Genomic DNA, 21,602 nt, shown 5'->3' with positions numbered 1-21,602 from the left:
TCCCTTGTTTTTTCACTCCTTTTTCTTGGTCTTCTAACACATGCAAATTGTTGGCAAGAGCAATTTTGTTCTTTGAAGGATAATTTGCAAAACTGAATAACAGAACCTTCCAAATATTTCTTAACAGCTGCCGTTAATGTTAGACAGTTGGAGATATATTTCAGGGTTCTACAGTACATTTTCAGGTGACTGGCAATTTCCTGATTCATTTTATGTCTCAAAAGCTGATCTGAGCCTCTCTTCTCTGTATAAACACTAACATTTTAGCAACTTTTAGAAATAGAAACTCTCTAGCTTTTTCTTGTAATTCTTCTCCACTAGTTATTCCCATAGCAGCACATCATAATTTCAGAAGCTCTATGATAACTAGGTAACAGAATATAGATTATTGTAAAAACGTGTCTTTTTATTTGTGCCTCTTAACCTTAATATGCCAGGGACGCAGGTGGCGCTGTGGTCTAAACCTCAGAGCCTAGGGCTTGCCGATCAGAAGGTTCGCGGTTCAAATCCCCGCAATGGGGTGAGCTCCCGTTGCTCAGTCCCAGCTTCAGCCAACCTAGCAGTTTGAAAGCATGTCAAAGTGCAAATAGATAAATAGGTACTCTTCTGGCGGGAAGGTAAACAGCATTTTCGTGCGCTGCTCTGGTTCACCAGAAGTGGCTTAGTCATGCTGGCCACATGACCCGGAAAGCTGTCTGCGGACAAAACGCCGGCTCCCTCAGTCAGTAAAGCGAGATAAGTGCCACAACCCCAGAGTCGTCAATGACTAGACTTAACAGTCAGGGGTCCCTTTACCTTTTTTAACCTCAATATAGTTAGATATAAACAAGCCCCTTACTGCTGCAATTTGATGACACACACATGAATTGTATAAACAACTGATCAAGCAGAGGTTTGTGTAGAGAAGATGCTCAAGAACTGGCAGTATTTTTAAAGCCAAAATTAACTTACAAACTTTTGTGCCACTCTTTAGTATAATATTTCCAAGATGACTTTTAACACAAAACAGCAGATAAAATAACAGGATTAAAACAACTTGTAAAAATTTTAAAGGCCTGGGGAAATAAGAAGGTCTTTGCTTGATGCAAGAAGGATATTGAAAGAGGTATAACATAAACCCCCACCTCACCCTTCAGGGAAGAATTTACATGTGGGGTGCCACAACTATAAAAGCCCTTTCCTTAGCCACTACCTGTGTTGCAACTTCCCTCAGTAATGATGGGAGAGATGTAATGTGACTGGATTTCTTTTAGTGTTTTTAAAATGTACACTCTCTGTCAGAAAACTTGAAAGGTCTGTTATTATCTCTTAATAACAAGCCGCAATGTATGACAGTTATGTGAAAGGAGAATTTGTCCTCACCCAGAGAATCAAAGTAAGGATGAGGCACTTTCAGAATAAAACTAGAATTTTATTTACATACAGATGATGAGGGTTATATCTTAATAATTACTCTAATAGGCATAACATAGGGACGCGAGTGGCGCTGTGGGCTAAACCACAGAGCCTAGAGCTCCTGTTGTTCGGTCTCAGCTTCTGCCAACCTAGCAGTAAGAAAGCATGTCAAAGTGCAAGTAGATAAATAGGTACCGCTCTGGCGGGAAGGTAAGCGGCGTTTCCATGCACTGGTCTGGTTTGCCAGAAGCGGCTTAGTCATGCTGGCCACATGACCCAGAAGCTGTCTGCGGACAAATGCCAGCTCACTCGGCCTATAGAGCAAGATGAGCACCACAGCCCCAGAGTCGTCTGCGAATGGACCTAATGGTCAGGGGTACTTTAATAGGCACAACACTTTGTTTCAGATGCATGTTCTTTACAGAGATAGCTAAAAATATCCTTTAAATTATCACTTTAAACCTGTCTCTGAATTGACTAATGACTCTTAGAACTTCTTGTAGGATCTTTGCCTTACCCTCAGGGATACAATCTGGGTTGCCCTGTCTAGCTAATCCCCAATTCAGCCCTAACAAGGCTCAAAACAGATCCCTAAATAGGCACTTACCGAGTCCTATCTAACTAACTAACGAGCCCTATTTGAATGTTTAATGGTTCAAACTTGAGCTCACTATTCTCTCTTGATTGGTTTCTGAGCTGACCCAACGTCTCTCTGTTATCACAACCTGCCTCACCTTAGAGAGCAAGATCTCCTGGAACAGACAGGGTTATGTCGGAAAAGGCTTTGTCACTGACACCTCTTGGCTTTCTAGGCTGGATCTATGAGCATTCCCCAGACTGCAGAAATGATCCTTTGGCTGGGGCGGGGATTATGGTGGTGGTGGTTACAACCCTGTCTGAACACAGTGAACACTACTACCCAAACCAACTGCCCACTAACTGTAGTCACCATTTTGAATGCACAGAGAGAAGAAAGGCATATCTGTTCCCTTTTGGGGTTACCAGCAGCTAAATCTCATATTAAATTCATAGAATAAAACATGGATGTTCAATCTTACTTAGTAGTGATCCACATTTTGTAGGGTTTTATACAAGTTTATTCAAAACATTGTCTCCTTAAAAAAGATATTTTGAGGCAGCCAGCTTGTACTGTACTAAGAAGGACTTATTTGAAGGACTGCCTGCAGTCCTTATTGTAACCTGCCTGCGCATTGAGATCAGCCCCAGAGGCCCTGCTTATGATCCTGCCTGGCAGGCATGAGAGATGGGGCCTTTTCTGTGGTGGTTTCCATGTTGTGGAACTCTCTTCCCTCAGATCTGCATGATCTCTGCACTGTGGGTTTTTTAAACGGTGTATAAAAAGTAATATATATTTTTTAAAATGTCTTTTAATAAAAAAAAATGTTTGCAGAGCTATCTTTTGTTAGTTGCTGTACTGTTTGAATTGGCATTTTAATGACTCAGTGATGTTGCCTTTGTTAATTTGGATTATTTTAGATCACTGTATTTATAGCGTTGTAAGCGGTTTTCAGTGGGTTATGCCCCCAAAGGCAGCATGTGGATTACTTCATAAGTAAATAGAGAAAATAAACCACCTTTGCTATGGTTCTTTGTGGTAATTGGCAGGGATGGGGCAGTTGCTTGCTGTGGTTAACATGTGCAGTTACTAAACATGTGTAGCTGATATTTCTAACACAAGGTTGCCATATAGGGTCAGCTTGGCTTGATTGTGACATTTGGTTAAACCTTGATGCCCTTGGTGGATAAGGTCTAGAATTTCTTGCCTTGTAGATTGTGGTTCAGAAAAACCAAAAATAAAATACATTTCCTTTTTGTTATTAGGCCTTCCAATTCACTCACTTGTCCATGGTCAGGAAAGTACTTTCTAGTCAGCTCTGACACATTGCTAAGGTATTTGATCTGATATAGTATAAAAAGTTGTGAAGTTCTGGAGCACCATGAATAGTTGTTTTGATCTAGTGAAACTGACTTACAGATGTAAGCCTTAACCTCCTTCTCTAACTTGTGTTTACTTACATTGTGTGGCAAAGTATCTGCTGTGAGGAGCTCTTTTCCAGGAACATACTGTGCTACTGGATTGAATCATTCTTCTTAGAAGATGTTGCCATCATAATTGTACTTGGTTCAAATAATTTGTTTTCATCAAGGTCACCAAAGGTTTATAGCCTGTGATGAGTCATGTCCCTTTATCCTTTCCAGCTTCATTTTCACCTTGTGTGGAGTAAGGGATTGAGGATTCCACAGAGTGTTTGTACACAGCATGGTTTGTCATAAGGGCTTAAAACAATGTCCATAAGATCGGCTTTTAGGAGTGTAGATTAGTGTCGTCAAAACATTCAGTTTACTCCCATTGTTTTCAGCAGTTCATTCTAGCAGTTACTCCACAATTTAGTAGATTTTTTTTTTGTTTGTTTCTGGGTTACGACCTTGTATCACATGCATGTTGAACACAAAATCCCCTGCTGATAGCTTCTTTGTGTGGTATCCCAATAGTAGTAGTAGTAGTAGTAGTAGTAGTAGTAGTAGTAGTAGTAGTAGTATTTTAAAAATTGTACCCCCACCCATCTGACTGGATTGCCCCAGACATTCTGGGCAGCTTCCAACATATATAACAATTTAAGAGATTGTAGGTGATCTCTTCCTTGTGCATGTCTGAAGGGTTCTGAAATCCTATGTACATATTCTGATGTCTGCTCCTGAATTTATTTTTAAATAAGTTGTTATACCAACAATAGGTAGGTTTGTTCTCCAGGGATAGTGCCTTTATCAAATATGATGCCTTAGGAAAAACTTGACACACTACATTATCAGACTAGCACATGGGAGTAGGCGTAGGGTTAGGAGTACAGTCACAGGTATACTTGCTCAGCCAGTGCTCGAAATTTCCCAGGTGCGTTTTGCTACTGGCGTGGGTCCAGTTGCAACCAAGTGGAGATTTCTGGGCACCCAGTTAGCAACTGACTTCTTCATCGAGCCAGCTGACTCACGCACAGTCCTCCATCACCACATCAAGGAAAGTAAGGGCAGAGCTGAGTACAGATCTATTTGACACTGCTGCAACCTTTCCACAGGCCACCCAAATGGAACTAACGAACCACAGTTTAAAAACCTCTGCCTTAATCCATCGTTAATACCATTTCCCTTTCCACTGTGCATGTTTCTCCTTCTTGCATGCTGGGACAAGTGAATTGTTGAAAGAACAGGCTACAGTCAAGCAATGTAGTTGAGACCATAGAATTGCAGTGTTGGAAGGGACCCTAAGGGTCATCTGGTCCAACTCCCTGGCAAATAGACATTCTGGTGTGGTGACTGTAATCTAGGTTTAAGATGCCATTTTGCGCCTAGCTTATAGATATATGAGTTTCTAACACTGCTTGCTCTGGGCCTTGGAGGGCTAAGCTAGCCAGAGGGCCACGTCAAGGGCCTGCCAGACTTATGCTATTCATGCCACAAATGCCCCGTTTCTCCCATACGCTCCCTGCCTCATACCATGATTTAACAAGGTTAGAAAGTAATATAAAAAAATAGGTATATTTGTGGCATAAAGCTATACATTGTATACAAAGCTGGTGCAATATCTATAAAGAACTCAAACATTTTAAAGCTTTCCTCCCAAAGGAAGGGAACCTTTGACTCAAACCCTTAATTTCTGCAGACAAAGTACAATAATAATGGAATGACAGATTTCATTAAGTCAACAGCAGATTTCTACTCTTAATTTTCATCAGCCCCATACTTACCACATAACACCACAGTGCTCAGTGCTTCGGTCTCGCCATCAATTCCCCACTTCTTGGTTATAATTCAAGCTTTCCTTCCAACTATTCAGTCCCTTTCATATTCCTTCCTGTGCACCATGCCAGCCCCCCCTCTCAGTCCCCAGTATTATGTAGTTCTGACATGTTGCCAAGCTTACTGAACTTCTCATTCTGCCTAATGCGCACAGCAGTAGAAGGAAAATAGTTTGATGGTATATGTCAAGACTCCTGGATAAGGGGTAAATCCAGATGCAATGGCGTAATGATAACAGAAGTGCAGTGAAATACCTGATATTGAAATTAATGGTGTGAGAGGAGATATATGACTTTTGAGAGTGAATGGGAAATGGACATGGAAGATTGCTGTACATACAAATCGGATCTGATTTTTTTTAAAAAAATAAATTGTTCATTATACTTATGCCATAAACAAAATGCTTAAGAAATGCCAAAGTTTTTTAAAAAAATAATTTTTATTAAAGATTTTTATGAACTACAAAGAACTTTCAATTTCTTTCTCTTTTTTTGACCAGATTATAAAGTATTTTGGTACGTTCAATGTAAAATGCAAAACAATATGTTTCTAAAGGTAGGGGAAGAGGGGTTTTCACGTCGCTGTCAATGAGAGAAGATTTGGAGGGGGAGCAGGGCATGTTTGTTTGCCTTTAATTGCCTTTGATTAACTGTAGTGAGATTTGTATGTGTTTGCGGAAGGGGGATATGGAATATTGGGTCAAGTTAACCATATTGATCAGTATGCTGGTGGAAGATCCCTGCTATTACTGTTGTCAGTTTGAGCCATACCGGAGTGAATGTGTCATCTTTCTTTTGTCCTCAGGTCAGTTTTAGTCTGTTGGTTAACTTTTCTAACAAGGCCATTTCCCATACAATTGGTACCAGTGGTCCATGCTTACTCCAGACAAGTCACTTCAGTGTCTTAACTATGACGTTTCTGGCTGCCAAGATCTTTATGGTGCAAGTGAGCATTATTGTCTTGGAAAATATTTAATAGGGCCAATTCTGGGGTAGGTTCTAATAAGTGTTTAGTTGTGTTACCTACTTTTTGTAGGACTGCTGTCCAAAAGGGTTGGATTCGGGGACGTTGCCACCACATGTGGAGGCATGTGCCTGTATAAGTACAGCCTCTCCAGCATTTTGGTAAGCTTCCTGGATGTATTACAGTGGTACCTCCGGTTTCACCTCGCACTGCTGCCATGCAACTTCTGCTTGCATCCCGGGGCAAAGTTTGCAACAAGGGGATCTACTTCTGGGTTAGCGGAGCTCGTAACCCGCCGCGTTCGCGAGGAGGATGGTACATAACACAAGGTTCCACTGTAATGCCAATTTCCTCAGTGTCAGATGCTATTGTTAAGTTTCAAAACGAGTTTCCTTCTTTTGGCTGAGATTTGAAGGGAGATTTGGACCACATTGGGTAGAGTTTATTTTGTAACCTTTGTCATGTTCCCATTGTTTTTTAATAGTGTCAGGTGATATTGTGGGGTTATGGAGCAGTATATCGTGGATACCATCCCCTTACTATGTCCATCTGCCGACAAAAGAAGGCTTTCAAAGGTGGTCAAGGGCCTAGTGGCCACTGCTTTTACTGCTAGGTTATTTAGAAAAGCAAGTACTGTATTTTTCCGTCTATAAGACGCCCCCATGTATAAGACGCCACCCATTTTGGGGGACTCAGATTTAAGAGGGGGGGGGTGTATCTGTATAAGATGCCCCCTAATTTTTGACATTATTTTTAAGGGGAAAAAACCTAGTCTTATACACGGGAAAATATGGTAGTTGATGGTGTTTTAACCAGGGTACTTGAATGTCTCCTTATTTATCCTTTATTTCCTATGTTGATATGGGTATAGGCCTTTGGTTTGCCATGTTTCTCTGTGGAAGGTTTGAGCTGCATTGGAAGGGTTTGGAATGAGAAGGTTACCGTATTTTTCCTTCTATAACACGCAGATTTTTTCTTCTAAAAAGGAAGGGGAAATGTCTGTGCGTGTTATAGAGCAAATGTGTGGTCCCTGGAGCCGAAAAATCATGCAAAAATCAAATCGCGGCGCTGCACGGAGAAGCGAAACCTGAAAAGAGGAAGCGGCTGCTTTCCTGCATTCTGCCTCAGGGTCTTACTGCCCAACCTCCTCTGTTTCGTTGCTGTGTTTGCTGAAACGGAACAAAGAGCAGGGAAAGCCCCTCCCCTCCAGGCAAGCTCCGGTGCTGCTGGGGGAGAGGGAGAGAGAGGGGGGAAGGGAGAGAGAGGGGGGGAGGGGGAGGGAGAGAGAGAGGGGGGAGGGAGAGAGGGGGGGAGGGAGGGAGGGAGGGGGAGAGAGAGAGAGAGATGGCTGGCTTGGGTGGGGGGAAACTTTTGCCTTTCTTTCCTCCCTCCCGTTAAATCCCTCTCCTGCATTCTTAGCCAGCTGCTTCTCTGCACACCCCTCTAATGTCCCTTCTTTGTTTTTCCTTCGCTCCCCACTTAAAATGTGGCTACAAAGCATGGATCCTCAGGATCTTTGCATTGGGTCAGCCCAAATTCACCATCAGAGCACATAGCATGTCCATGGCTACAGCCTGCCCCCCCAAAATCACGCACCCACTGTTGCCTGGGGCTGCAGTGGTGCAAAAACGTGGTTACAAACCATGGATGCACAGGGATTCTCAGGATTTTTGCATTGGGTCAGCCCAAATTCACCATCAGATCACATGTCTGTGGCCACAGCATGAAGCACAAAAATGATACATCCACTGTTTCATTCAGAATGTTTTTTCCCTTGTTTTCCTCCTCTAAAAACGATGTGCGTGTTATGGTCAGGTGCGTGTTATAGAGCGAAAAATACGGTAATTTTGGGAGAATGATCATTTTTATCTGGCTATTTTATCTGAGAGAGTAAAGTTAGATTTATTCCATCTTTTCAGGTCTTTATCAATTTATTGCCAGAGAGGCTTGTAATTTTGTAGGTGTAATTTGTTAAGGTTTCTGGTTATTTGTACCCCTAAGTATCTAAACTTGGTACGGCGGAGCTTTATCTTTGTGATGTTGGTGAATTCTTTTTGGATATGAGAGGGAGTGTTGAAGCACATTGCCTCAGATTTAGCAAAGTTCACCTGAAGGCCTGACACTATTGCAAAAGTGTTGAGTTCTTCAGTCAGAGTGGTTGCTGTTTTAATTGGGCCTAGTGTCATGAACATCAAGTGGTCCGCAAAGAGTCCTAGTTTATATGTTTTGCCTGTTAATTCCATACCCATGATATTAGGGGCTACCCGGAGATGAATTGCTATGGGTTCCAGGGCCACGATGAATAGAAAGGGAGACAGCGGGCATCCTTGCTTTATGCCTCTTTGGATTGCAATGGTGGTGGAATCCATATTGTTGATTATGCATTTAGCTGAAGCTTGGGAGTAAATTTGTCTGAGGGTTTGTAGTACAGAAGGACCGAAGTTCATGCTGGTTAATACTGCTAGTAGGTATTTCCACTCAAAGCAATCAAAGGCTTTTGGTATATCTAGGGACATAATTGTCGGTGGGTTTTTAGTTGTTTTGCTATGGTTGATCAGTTCAGTAACTTACTGATGGGATTTGTTATGTTGCAACAAGGGACGAAGCTAGCTCGGTCTGGGGCTATTAGCTTGTGCAGGAAAATTTAGCCAGGATTGATGTGAATATTTTGTACTCCTGATTTATCAGTGAGATCGGGCAATATAATTCTACTTTGAGGGTATCTTTGAATGCTTTTGGGATAGAGACTATTTTGGAGGAGGTCCAGATTTTTGGGATGGGGGGTCCTTATAGGATGTCAATAAATAGGCGACTCATGTAGGGTGCCAGACTTACCTTGATTTTTTTTTTTAATAGAATTCTGCTGTGAAGCCATCTGGGCCTGGAATTTCAGATTTTTGAGGAGCATCTCTAATTCCTTTGAGGTGATAGGACTGTCCATGAATTCGCATTGCTCTGCAGTTAAAATTGGGCATGGCTAGTCCTGCTAAAAAGGTTTTGATTTCTTAATCATACGGGTTCTGGGAAGCGTATAGATTAGAGTTGAATTCTGATGTTATTTTTTTAGAGGATAATGTTGTGTTTCATCTTTTTTAGTAATGCAGTGTAGTCTTGTTTTAAGTGATTTTTTTCCCTGCACCTGTTTGCTAATAGTCTGGAGTTTTCCCCTCCATACTTGTAAAATTGTTGTTTTGAGTATAGAGTGTTGATCATTGTTTTATTAATTTCTACTGAGTCAATCTCCCTTCCTTTTTGTTCTATGAATTTATGGAGTTTTTAAAGCTCCTGCTTGTTTGTATCGTGTTGAAAGAGCTGTGGTGTCTTATTCAAGCTTGCTAATTTTTGAGGTTTGTTTTTTGAGTGATGCTTTCTCTTTTATGTAAGCTCCTTTAGCGACCGCTTTCATTGCGTCACAGAGAAGGGGGCTTGTTAAGTTGTCTGCATCATTTTCCTTGAAATAGTTTTGAAGAGTTTTCATGAGACTTTCTCTAGTTACTTGGTTTGTGGTTAGGATAGGGCTAAAGGACCATGATGGAGTGGTTTGTGTTCCCTCTCCTAATTTAAGGGTAGTTTCCACAGGGTCTGTTACCTTGATGTTACCAATGTTTGTTGTTTCAACCAAGGAGATCAGGCTTTATGTGAGCAGAATGCTATCTAGTCTGTTTTTTTTTTTTTTTTATAATAATTTTTATTAAGGTTTTCCAAATTAGAACAAATCATAACAAATTAAATCCAATCTATTGCCAATAACTAGGACTTCCCCTCCCTACCCCCTCTTGTATTCCAAATCTTCCAAATAAGCAATTAAATTCAACAAATTCTTATCCCCAAATTACACTCTTCGTCAATAACCCAATTTATCCAAATTCTCATTCCCTAAGATCGATCTATACCCTTCCACGGGTTTCCCCCTTTCAAACATAGTACAGATGAAAATAAGATAAATATAAATAATAATTTTACAGCCTTTGGATTCCAATTTTCCCTCCCCTCTTTCCCCTTTGCGTTTCACTTATCCCTCCACTTCTAATATTTTCCTGGAGTTCCCACATTACACTATGTCCCTCCGGTTCTTTGCCAGTCTTTAATTACGGATGTCCAATCGTAGAAGGAGTCTATCAAATAAGGGCCCATTTCTTCTATCCAGGTTTTTATATCCAGGAGTAAAAACTCCAATTTTATATCCATAAGCTTGTCAAACCTGAATATCCCAAATGTTCCCCCAGTTCTGTCCAGTTCTTGTTGTTTCCTTGTTCTTATCAATCATTCTCCTCCTTTTTATTTCTCTGTTCCCCACAGAAATGTTCTTTTTCCAAAAGTTTCTAGTGTCTCTGCAGAGGTTTGTTATTCATGAAGCAAAGCATTACATCATGTTCCTTTCATTTTCCAACAAATAGTTCCATTGTTTCCTGTAGTGTGTAGACCTCTGTAGACAAAATAGTGTTCCATTCCTGCAGTTTCCCAGGAGATTGAAAGTTCCATTCAACTGTTCACATTTCCTGTGAAAAACACATGCAATGTCCCTCGACTCCTCTAGGTGGATTGCAGTAACAAAGTTCCCTTCCAGAATCACATCCACCAGACCAAGTAGCTTGTTGACCAATATTTAAAACAATTTGTATTCAATTTGTAACAAATATAACCGGCAAAGTCCTCATAACAAAGTCTCTATTTTAATCTTCCTTTTTGACAGCTCTTTGACAGCTGTCAAAACCTCCATCACTTTTCTCCAGGCAGTTTCACAAATCGCTCCAGGGATTCCGGGGGGGGTTGCTTTTAAAGACAATTCCACTTTTCTCCTCCAGCTCAATCTTATAATTTTCCCTCGCGAAGTTGCTGATTCGGCAAGATAAGGTTACACTCGATCTTAGTTATCCAGTCCTTTGTTTTGGCTCTTCTACAATTTAGGGGTAGGCTGACTTCCTTTTTTCCACCTCCCCCGTTCGCTCCGAATTTTAAAAAATTTATCCCCCCTTTTTTTTAGTCCATATTCCAATTACTCACGGGTTCTTCTTTAGAGCCGAATTTTCAATAGAAGAAGTCAGCGCTCTCCGCCGGATGGCATGCGGCTGCGCTCGGCAGGGATAGCAGAGGACTCAAAGCACCACGCTTCTCCCCGGCACCCGATCCGTAGCCTTTAAAAAGGCTCCTTCACGAGTCGGGAGGGCGCTAACGGTGCCAGCCGAGTCTCCATGTCCACGGCCTCAATCTGGCCGTGGTTTTTAAGGGTCCCCGCATCGCCGGTGCGGTAGGACCCAGCCCCTGCCAAGCCGGCTCCCTCCGGAGCTCGGAGGGAGCCCGCCATTCGGCGATGGCGCCGACCCGGAAGTCAGAATGCTATCTAGTCTGAACGTTGTGCCATGGCGCCCGGACTGGAATGTGTGACTGGTGTCTCCTGGAGTTTTTTCACCCCACATGTCCTGTAGGCCTCCATTTTTTAGCATTTTTTAATGATTTCCAGGTGGAAATCCTGCCACCCTCTCACATAAGTTGGAACTTGTTAAGTAAATGGTAAGAATGAAACCTTGGTTAAAATCCTTGATTGTTGCTTGGCCTCCAGGATGCTCATTATCCTAGCACAAAAATTTCAGGAAGGGACTGGTATAGTGGATAACAGCTGTCCCATTCCTAGCTATGTGCATTTGAATCCTACTGAAGACTGAGCTTGTGTGTGCTGAGTGTAAGATTGAACCATTGCTTTTGAATAAGCTGATCACTCTTAGACACTCCCTTTTCACTGCCAGAGCTGACGAGTAAGCAAACTAGTCTTAGCGTTCTTCTGTGGATAAAAAACATTGCACCTCTTTAATTTGTGCAGCAGAGTAGAAAGCTAGCAAAGTTCGTAAAAGAACTAACAAATTTAAGAAAGGCTAATTTCACTTACCTCTTGTTCTTCCTCCAAGGAGCTTGGGGCTGTGTATGTGATTCTCCACTAACTTCATCCTCTCAGCACCCATGTGATGTAGGTTAGGTTATGAAGTGGTTCACCGACTGAACAGGAATTTGAACCCAGATCTGTCAGATCCTAGCCTGAGCCACAATTTGGCTATTCCTGCACTGTTCACTATTTCATAATTCTTCTATCATATTATTTTCACATACATATCCCAAATGCTATTTTCAGTTTCTCCGAAGGAAAGCCAGATGCATTCTAGATAAAGTCCAAATTGAGCAGGTCTGGGAAGGGGAGGGGCGATTTCCTTACTTTACTAACTAAAGCAAACTTCTGCTCCAATGGTTTTTCTGAACCAGTATGCTGCCACCATTTAATATCACTTACACTCTTTGCTGTCTTAACTTACCAATACTCCATGGAACAAAGCCAATCAGGTCTAGGTACTATATTAAACAAAGATATTAAAAGTCTTATTTAATACAGGATTATATATTGCACAGGATTATATATTGCACAGGTTTAATATAGTACTGTCTCTTTAAATGGGTATATCTATCTATCTATCTATCTATCTATCTATCTATCTATCTATCTATCTTACTTATTAAATTTCTATCCTGCCTTTCCTCCCAAAGGAGCCCAGGTAAACACATTGATAACTTCTTACTGTTGCTTTAAATGCCAACAGCTTATTTTGCACTACTGTTACTAAACTAAGAGAGCTTAGAGGAACCAGTCATTATGAAAGCTCCTCTGCTAGACTGCTCTTGTATTTACTGCACCCCATTTAAGCCCCACCAATACATTTGAGAGCTCTATTTCAAACCCTACTTGACCTATTGAATCAAAGGTCTGTTTTTGCTGTCCTGTTGTGGACTCTTTTCTCTGCCTCTCCTGCCAAGCACCAGAGCCTAGTATTCCATACTGCCTCTCACTTCTGCTCTTCATAGACAGGTTATCTTCTCATTATCCATACCAGGTGATTCAGCTACCCAAGTAAGTCTTAGGCTACCTAGTCACTCTGCCTTCCTTTCAGGTCTTCTTCCTTCTTCCTCAATTCTTCTCTTGGTCGTTGTCATCTTCTTCTGCATTTACCACAGAAGCCAACCATCAACCAAAACAAACCGACCCTGACTGACTAGCACCCAGCCATATATTCATTTTTTCTGCCTCCAAACCCCCAGTCTAGCTCCAGCCAGTCACAATAAGAATTATGAGCCGCAACCACCAGGATACTATGCATACTTTCTATCCTTCTTTTGCATACTGAGACTTCTGTTTCCAACCCCTACTCAACTGTCACTTAAGGCCCCTCAGTGACAGATAAACCAAAGTTCACCTTACCAGACTTCCCCCATCAAACACATTGCAACATACATTACAATACGAATGACACAATATCCATTAAAAGCAGTTCAAACAAATTGGTTTTCTTCACAAGGTCTATAAGGGGTAGGGGGATTGTGGTGTTACCTCCAGTCCTGCTACTGCTGTATACTATCCCTCCCTTAAGAAGAAAGGTGCAGCTTCAACAAAAATCTGGAAGTTTGTGCTGCCACAACTATAATGGCTTCCTGTGTAGGCAGCTTTTCTCCAGCCAGTATCTCCTTTTGTATAAAGACCAGTTCTATATACATCAAAACTTTTATCTATCCTATTCATGAAAAATTTGGTTTGATGCAGATATCAACTAGTGGGCCAGCTACGCATTTCATGTTGAGCATACTCCCTGTGCAGCAAGAAAACTGCTAGCGCATTTGCAAAGTTGAGTAGGTTTCACATTGGATGAGGAGCCACGTCTTGCAGTTCCTACATTGCAGGGGGTTGGACTAGATGACCCTCTGTGCCCCTTCCAACTCCTCAATTCTGTGATTCTGCTAGTTCAGTAAAATGTATTTTTCCAAACTTCCATTTTTGCCTACCAAGTTGCTACATGTGAGAGTTTTTTTCCTTCTTTTTCCTGACATAACTACCACTCTCTATCATCACTAGTTTTCCATTAAATTACAAGTATGCACTAAGTACGTTTGGATGTTCTTATTCCATTACTCCCATTTCTAGACTTTAGTTCTGTGGTCTAGCATTAAATTTTAAGAATGCCAGTGTAAAAATGTGTAGGCTTGCCTTTTAAACAAGCTGTTAAAAATGATCCAAGTATTGTTTCATCAGTATAGCTTGAAAGCATAGTTTTGCTTATGGTATTCCTTTTTAATATTAGTCTATATTGTAGTTTTTAAAGCCTTCATTGATTTTCATGTGTTCAGTTGACCCTGTGCTATAGTTTTAAGTTGCTCAGCTGACAACCATGCTCATAACACCTTGGCAACAACTGTGTGAATAAGATCACTCCATGTGTGTGATAACTCGATATAGATATAGATATAGATATAGATATGTATGAAAATGAATGAGAAAACTGGGTTTGAATTGAAACACTCCAAATATTAACTCCCCTAGAGTTTTGGTGTAGGATAGTACTGTTTATAACAGTCAAGGGTTGGCTTTTAGAGTCTGATGAATCAAAGTCCACAGTGTAAGACTGCAGCTTTTTGTGTGCAAGAAAGAGGCATCTGTGTTATAACAAGAGGAGGAGACCCAATGTAGACAAAGCCAGAGTTCCTTCATAAAAAAGGAATGAATTATTTTCTAGCTGGAGTAAATATTTATACAAACAAACTTTTCTTTTCAGCTGCTCATCAGGATTGCTATCGCACTACCAACTTGGCTAGAAAATTGGTTTTCGTTGCCCAACACGGCTGCACGTGGTGATAGGGAGGCGGATGAGGAGTTCAGACAAAACTAGCTTGTCTCAAAGTAGAGCGAGAAGATTTGGCTGTTTGAAATAAAATGCAGAGTGATTTGGGGGGGGGGGTATGTCCAAATCAAGCAGGAAGCAGGAGCTAGATAGTATGAAAAGTGTGTAAGGAAACTTCAAGCGTATAAAGAATCTAGAATGCAAGAGCTAATTTTAATTAATGCTGAAGGGGTTTCTAATGCATTCATATACATGTTGCTTCAGGCGTGGTGGTTTTTCATTTATTTTTATTCAGCAAAATCTATATACCACCCAGGAGCTATGGCACATAAGCCTTCTGTTTTCACAAGCTTTCAAGTGGTCGGAGCAACACTGAAACATCAGTCACCTTCTTCCGAAACCTCTAAGCAATTTACAAGAAATATTAAAATTATCAATAAGAACAGTTAAAAACAATTAAAATAAGTAAAATTAACAGTTAAACAGGCTAGCAAGCCCTAAAGTAGCCTAATGCTTATGGGGCAAAAAGCTGTATTTCCAAAAAATTGTTTCCTTTTTAAAGGGGTCGTTTGAATCTTAAAATAAGAGGGCTAAAGTATAAGTAACTTTTGTTATGCTAAAATCTGAGGTGTTTTAAAGTCCTTCCAAGTACTTTGGCATTGTACCTAACGAAATATTCTTACAATTCTTGCTGAATTTAGTCTGAGTATGATTAACAAAGATGTTGTAGGTTGGTTGGACTTGAAAGGTTACATTCCAGGCATACACAAGTAAATTCTTATTCAGATGTCAGTGAAAATGTTTAAATGATATCATTCACTTGTTAATAACTTTATGATACAGTCCTAAACATATTAACTACCATGCAAGATCCATTCAAATTAGTGGGATTACAGTACATCTCACTGAGTGAACATGTTTATAAAATAAAGATTGTAAAGTACTTTTTGCACCACATGACTTTTAGTAAGTAGTAGATACAAAAACTGAACACACTAGGTGCATTTGAAATATTTCAAGGGTTGCTTATTTCGATTCAACTTTTATGTTTAATGAGCATTTTCAGTTTTATTCGCACAATGATAGTTGTTGTTAATATAATTTAACAATTTCACTATAAGGACCAAAATTATATAATAAAGAGTAATTGAAAGACTGATATAGGAGCAAAGGAGTTAGAGCAGAGAACTGTAAATTTACCATTACACCAACCAGACTAGTTCCTGTTTTGTTTGTATTTTATTCTGTTTTCTCTTCTTGTCTAGATTTTTTCCCCCATTCATAGCTATGGAGAACTGACTGACTTACTGTAAATGCTAGTTTTCACAGTAGGTTTGTTGTATGCATTCATTTTGTTGCTAGTCCTTGAGCTATACTTGGAGTTCAAATAGAGAACACAAGATGGAGAACCTTTCGGGCGGTTCGGGGGAAAGCCATACCCAATAGCTTTGTAAAAAGCAAACATAATTTGGGGTTTCTTACAGGCTGTTTTCACATACAGCTACCATAGAAACTAATTTTAATGTGCTCCTTTTTCACAGGTGCTAGACGGATTGTTAGCACAGTATGGAACAGTGGAGAACTGTGAGCAAGGTAACACTAAAGTCAGACAATTAAAGAAAAAATTTAGGGACGTAAGCATGAAATTACGCCCCGCCCCCATAATAACCCTTTTCCTTTCCTTTCTTTTTCTAGTGAATACGGAGACAGAGACTGCAGTAGTTAATGTAACATATGGCAATAAGGATCAGGCCAGACAGTAAGTGTTTATTTACTTGGATTTTATATCTGAGACTTACATCAGACTAAACGTGTCTAGGATTATGCTATAAGATTCAATTCTATGGACTAAAATTCAAAATTGTGGGCTAATGTAATTTCCGTAACTTCTTGTCTGATTGAATGGCAGTTCCATTGAAGCTGATAGAAATCTTAATTGGCTTTTGTGGAAAATGCCATAAAAGTTTGTGCAATGTATATGTAAAAATACAATTTATATCTCTGGTTTGACACAAGTCTTCTAGTCCAGTATTTTTCATACCTTTTGGAGGATTAATCCTGTTCCTAATTTCTAGTTAATATATCCGAGGATTTCAGAATTGGATGTAATGTAAGCTTGTTACATCGTCTGAGCATTCATAGTATTCTGTTTCATTCTGAGGGGTCAGGGAGAGGGTATTAACATTTATCAGTGGCTTTACAGCATGTCTGATGAAATATACATTATGATATAAAACTTCTGCCGTCACCCAAAATGGTCTGCCTTTAACCTTGGCTCTTAAACGCTAGCTCAAGCAAAATTTTAAAGTATTCTGCAAAATGATCAGGGTTCAAAATTTGCTAGGTCTCTTGCAGAAGCGAATTCCATAGTAGTAGGCAGCCACTGGGAACAATATTTACATGCCCTTGCTTTTAAAATAGCCTCTCTGTAAGTAAAGTCAAGAGAGTGCTTTTAAAGGTCACAGTGGCACGTAAGTGAGGAAAAAGTCTCTGAGATATGCAGGATCAAAGGTTTTATAAGGATAAAACATCAGTTTTATTTATGCCCAGATGCTTGAGCTCTAGTGTAATGTGTTTTGGTTTGTAGTGCATTGTCTAGCCTCTGCAGCAACAGCAAAGTTGTCGGGACTCATGAGCAGGTCACAACAAAAGGGAGAGTTGATAAAAAGATACCCCGGTCACAGTTGAAGATAATTTTCTAGCCCAACATTGAATGCTAGAACATCTCACACCTTCAAAGCTGCATAGCCAGAGATAACTGGACAGCATCGGTGTTTAGAGTATTATTACTCCCATTCTCACTAGCTATGAAGATTTTATTTGATGAGCTTAGTTGTAGCCTTGCCTAGATCCAATGGACTGAGCTAAAAATGGTCAGATCAGAGTTCTGTAAATTTGAAACTCAATAATCACTGGCTTAGATTGATTCAGTGACCTGGTAGCAGTCAGGAAAATGCCTCTGACAAAGCACTAGAGTGGACTCACCTTTTTATTTGTGACAAGGCAAGTTGGGTCTTTTGCCCTGTATTTGTATCCAAGGCAGCTGTCTACCAGTTCCATCTGGTTCCTACCTGCCTGCGCACTGTCTCACCAGAATGGTGCATGCTCTGGTTATCTCCTGCTTGGATTACTGCAATGCACTCTACAATGGGGCTTCCTTTGAAGGTGACTCCAAAACTACAAGTAATCCTGAATGTGGCAGCTAGGCTGGTGACCGGGACTGACTGACAGGACCATATAACAACCCCCCTCAGCAGCATTTTAAAATTCCTGCTCTATGTTCCACCAATCTGCTATGTTAAATTGGATGCAGAAAATGCATGTATAAGTGTACCTTCTCATATAGACACTTTGGATAGAATTCTGCATCCTGTGAGCATAATTATTCTCTTTCCCCACCCCTCACTTTCACATGAACTTCATAAAAACAAATAAGTTAAAAGATACAGTAATAGTCTGTCTCTTTCAAAACTTGCACTGCCTTGAGTGTCTTGTTTACTGTGCTGTTGCTTTGAAATAAGCTGCTCTTGACAGTTGTTCCATCCTCCCACCTGTTGTGTAACATCCTCTAGGAAAATGTATAGCTGCATTGCTGTGGAATGCAAGCTTTAAACTGAAGCAGGAGTTATAAAATACCTAAACTACTCTCTCACTGTCCTGCTAAACCACTACAAAAGAATTAAAATGAGAACCTCTTGGAAAACCGAGAAGGAATTCAAGAACTGTTCTGTTAGTTTCATGTAAGAATGTTACAAAGGCGATACTGAGACCAGTTGTGTGTGTGGAGAAAAGCACCCCATCTCCCATGAGATCTGTTCTGGATCATACACCATGAAGGGAATTGTTGAATGCTACAAATTGGTCAGTGCTAACCAACTGACAGCTTAATGCGCCTTTATGCAATATTGCAATTAGCTATTTACATGATTGCTTGTGGGGAAGTAGCACTTGCCTCTAGGCAACCAGGTGCAGCCCCACAGCAGGTGTGTGTGTGAGCAGCAAAAGAGGCAGAGAGTGAGTTTGCCAAGTCTGGTTGGCTCCTTGCCCTGCCTGGAGAAAGCGAGTAAGGGTGCTATTCGCTGCTGTGTCTAAAAACTCTAATCTGTAACTGACTCCTTTTTATTATATACAAGACATCACTTCATTCCCCACTGACTTATTTAAAAGTGAGTACATCCTGATACATTAAAAGGGCAAATTATTGAGGCATGTGTTTTGGCTGATATCCATGTGTGTGTGTGCGTGCGCGCGCAAGCAACATTTTTGCATTCCCTCAGGCAAAAGTGATAATAGAATCATCAAATTGTAGAGTTGGAAGGGATCCTGATGGTCATCTAGTCCACCCCCTGCAGTGCAGGAATCTCAACTAGACCATACATGACAGGTGGTCAACCTCTGCTTGAAAACCTCCAGTAAAGGAGAGCCCACCAGCTTGGACATACACTCCAGCACAAAATCCAGTATTTGAATCCCACTGATTTCAGTGGAAGTCAAACATGCATTCAGTTTTCCAGTTTTAAGAAATGGGTCTTTAAAAGAACTTAACTGTGGCTGGATCATGCACTTAGTTGTTCATCGATCTGCTTTGCAGAAGAACCACCCAGATTGAAAGAAACCAACTTTCTGAGGGACCTCAATTTGAAACTCAGGTCTATATAGAACAGGGGTTGGCAACCTAAAGCCCATGGGCCACAAGCAGCCCACGGGGGTGGTTTAACCATCCCACAAGCCATCCTCGAACCGAGCTGCCCGCTTAGCGTGTCCCCGTGCTCTGTGCTAAACCAGCGTGATGCAGGGACTTGCTTCTGTGGCAACGGAAATCTTATCAGCACAGACACTGGAAATCGTGTCTGCGCAGATGCCGTAAATTGCGGGGGCACGATCTGGCCAACAGAGGGATCTCCGCTGGAGTGAACCAGCCCAGGCGAGGTAAACTTTGCCGACCCCTGATATAGATAAGCAGCACTTTTTCTTCCATCAGTTTGCTGGAATTCTGTAAACATGTATTTCCATCCGCTTAGCACTAGCAAGTCATTTATGGGGGCACTGGTCTCAAAAGGCAGAAAATATGAGTTCTGGCCATGAGGAGATAAAAACAAACCATTCTACATTCCAAAGTATGTTAATAATAAAACATAAGTAGTGATATATTCATTGGAACATAGGATGCTGCCTTATCCCAGGTCTGATTGTTCAGCAGCATAGCTCCATTTGGGATGTTCTGCAAAGCATGTGCTCTGCCGCTGAACAATCATCCTTTCTATATGTTGGGAAAGCATTCTAGAGTTTCTCCTGTATGACCATGGGAATACATGGAAGAGTGGTAGGCAGTCAACAATCCCTTCTTGTAAGGTTCTTCATGCTTACAGAATTGATTTTGAAGCACTGAAGCTTAGTCCAACATTGCCCACTTCAGGCCATGACAAAAATCCCACTATTGAAGAAGGCTTTTAAATTGTTTGCTAAGGTGCTTGAAGTCTGCCCCAGCCCTCTTCTTTTTGTACCCTGTGTATGGTGAATAGTGACAGAAGACAACGTGACCAGGTGGCAATTGTAAGACATCTTTTTGAAAGTATACTTCTGAATGAATAGGATTGCACTGTCTAAAATGTCACCTTGTTTGCTGACCTTTAGGGATAGGGAAAATAAGACAACCAAACAATTCCCCTTCCCCTGAAAACATAAGAATTTTGAGAACAGTTAAACAGTTAAATCTTTCATCATATTTGTTCATGTTAAAATTCTATTATAATGCATGCTACTCGGGAGCAGCTCAGTTGCTATGGAAACTTTTAACTTCCCTTAATTTCCTGAAATTGGTCATTTGTGGTTTTAGAGATGTTTGTTGCTATTTGCTTTCAAGTACTCCATACAGTTGTACTTTAAACTCAGTACAGCTAACCAGAAAGGATTTGGCCATGCCTTTTCCTACATTGAGATTGGATCTTTTTGTACACCAAGGTCATTTTAGAGTCCCAGCCTTATTCAGTTTCCCATCCCTATGAGTGTGCCAAACGCTGTATAAAATTGAGCTGTCAGTTGTTCACTCACGTACAGAAGATTGTGTGGTGTGATAAAAGTCAGAGTTCAGTTTCTAACTGAAACCTCTTTTTCATCTCTATACCTCACTTCTTCTGAAGACCAGATCACACTCATGTGTTTCAAAGAGGATTTTACTCATTTGCTGAGGTGGTTAAGTACTACTTCAGGATTTTACCATAGATATTTACAATATGATGGTAAAGGAGTTGTTTTCAGGTATGTTTACTTCTAACACCTTTTTTTACAGTTGTAGGGAAAGCAACTCACACTTGTCACGCACGTAAATGTGACAGATTTTAGCAGAGGTCGAAAACTGTAGGAACCGCAGAGAAAGAACTGTATTTAAGCAGGAGGGAGGGGGGCTTCCATTAGCATGCCTGAATTGATTCCAGAAGGAATTGTTCTCCAGTCCTTAAAGGCTTGTGTGCTTTATGGGCTTGTGAAAGTTAGCAGAACCAATATAATCCATAGTGCAAATTATGAAATTTGGTCATTAGGCCGTGCCACTTGACCCCAGGTATCCTGATATTTTGAGGTCCTTGTTTCACAGTATGGGAAATCATAGGATTGTTAAATAAATAATGAAAAGAACAAATACTATTTCATGGTTCAAGTGCTTGTTTCAAGGGCATTATTATGTTTTACATGATGGTGAATAAAATACTAGAGCTCTCCCTACAAGCTTACAGTTTAAAACTGTAGGAATGGAAGGCTATGATGATCTCTGTGGTTTGGGTC

At 40.7% G+C, this 21,602-nt stretch overlaps 1 protein-coding gene across 3 annotated transcripts in view; it reads left to right on the top strand.

Annotated features, from left to right (window-relative positions):
- Positions 1 to 21,602, top strand: part of IGF2BP3 (insulin like growth factor 2 mRNA binding protein 3) — a 65,940-nt gene that overhangs the window by 28,492 nt on the left and 15,846 nt on the right. For 2 of the 3 annotated variants that reach the window (XM_083705293.1, XM_083705292.1), the window contains exons 4-5: positions 16,364 to 16,415; positions 16,518 to 16,581. In XM_083705293.1, the coding sequence (XP_083561419.1) occupies positions 16,364 to 16,415; positions 16,518 to 16,581 (116 nt within the window). Of the gene's footprint in view, positions 1 to 16,363; positions 16,582 to 21,602 lie in introns of all 3 variants that reach the window. The other variant, XM_083705291.1, reaches the window with a different exon arrangement.

Source organism: Podarcis gaigeae (genome assembly GCF_964106915.1).
Source record: "Podarcis gaigeae genome assembly, chromosome: 12".
Lineage (NCBI taxonomy): Eukaryota > Metazoa > Chordata > Lepidosauria > Squamata > Lacertidae > Podarcis > Podarcis gaigeae.
The sequence above is the reverse complement of the archived record's forward strand: the minus strand, read 5'-3'. Positions and strand labels throughout refer to the sequence as shown.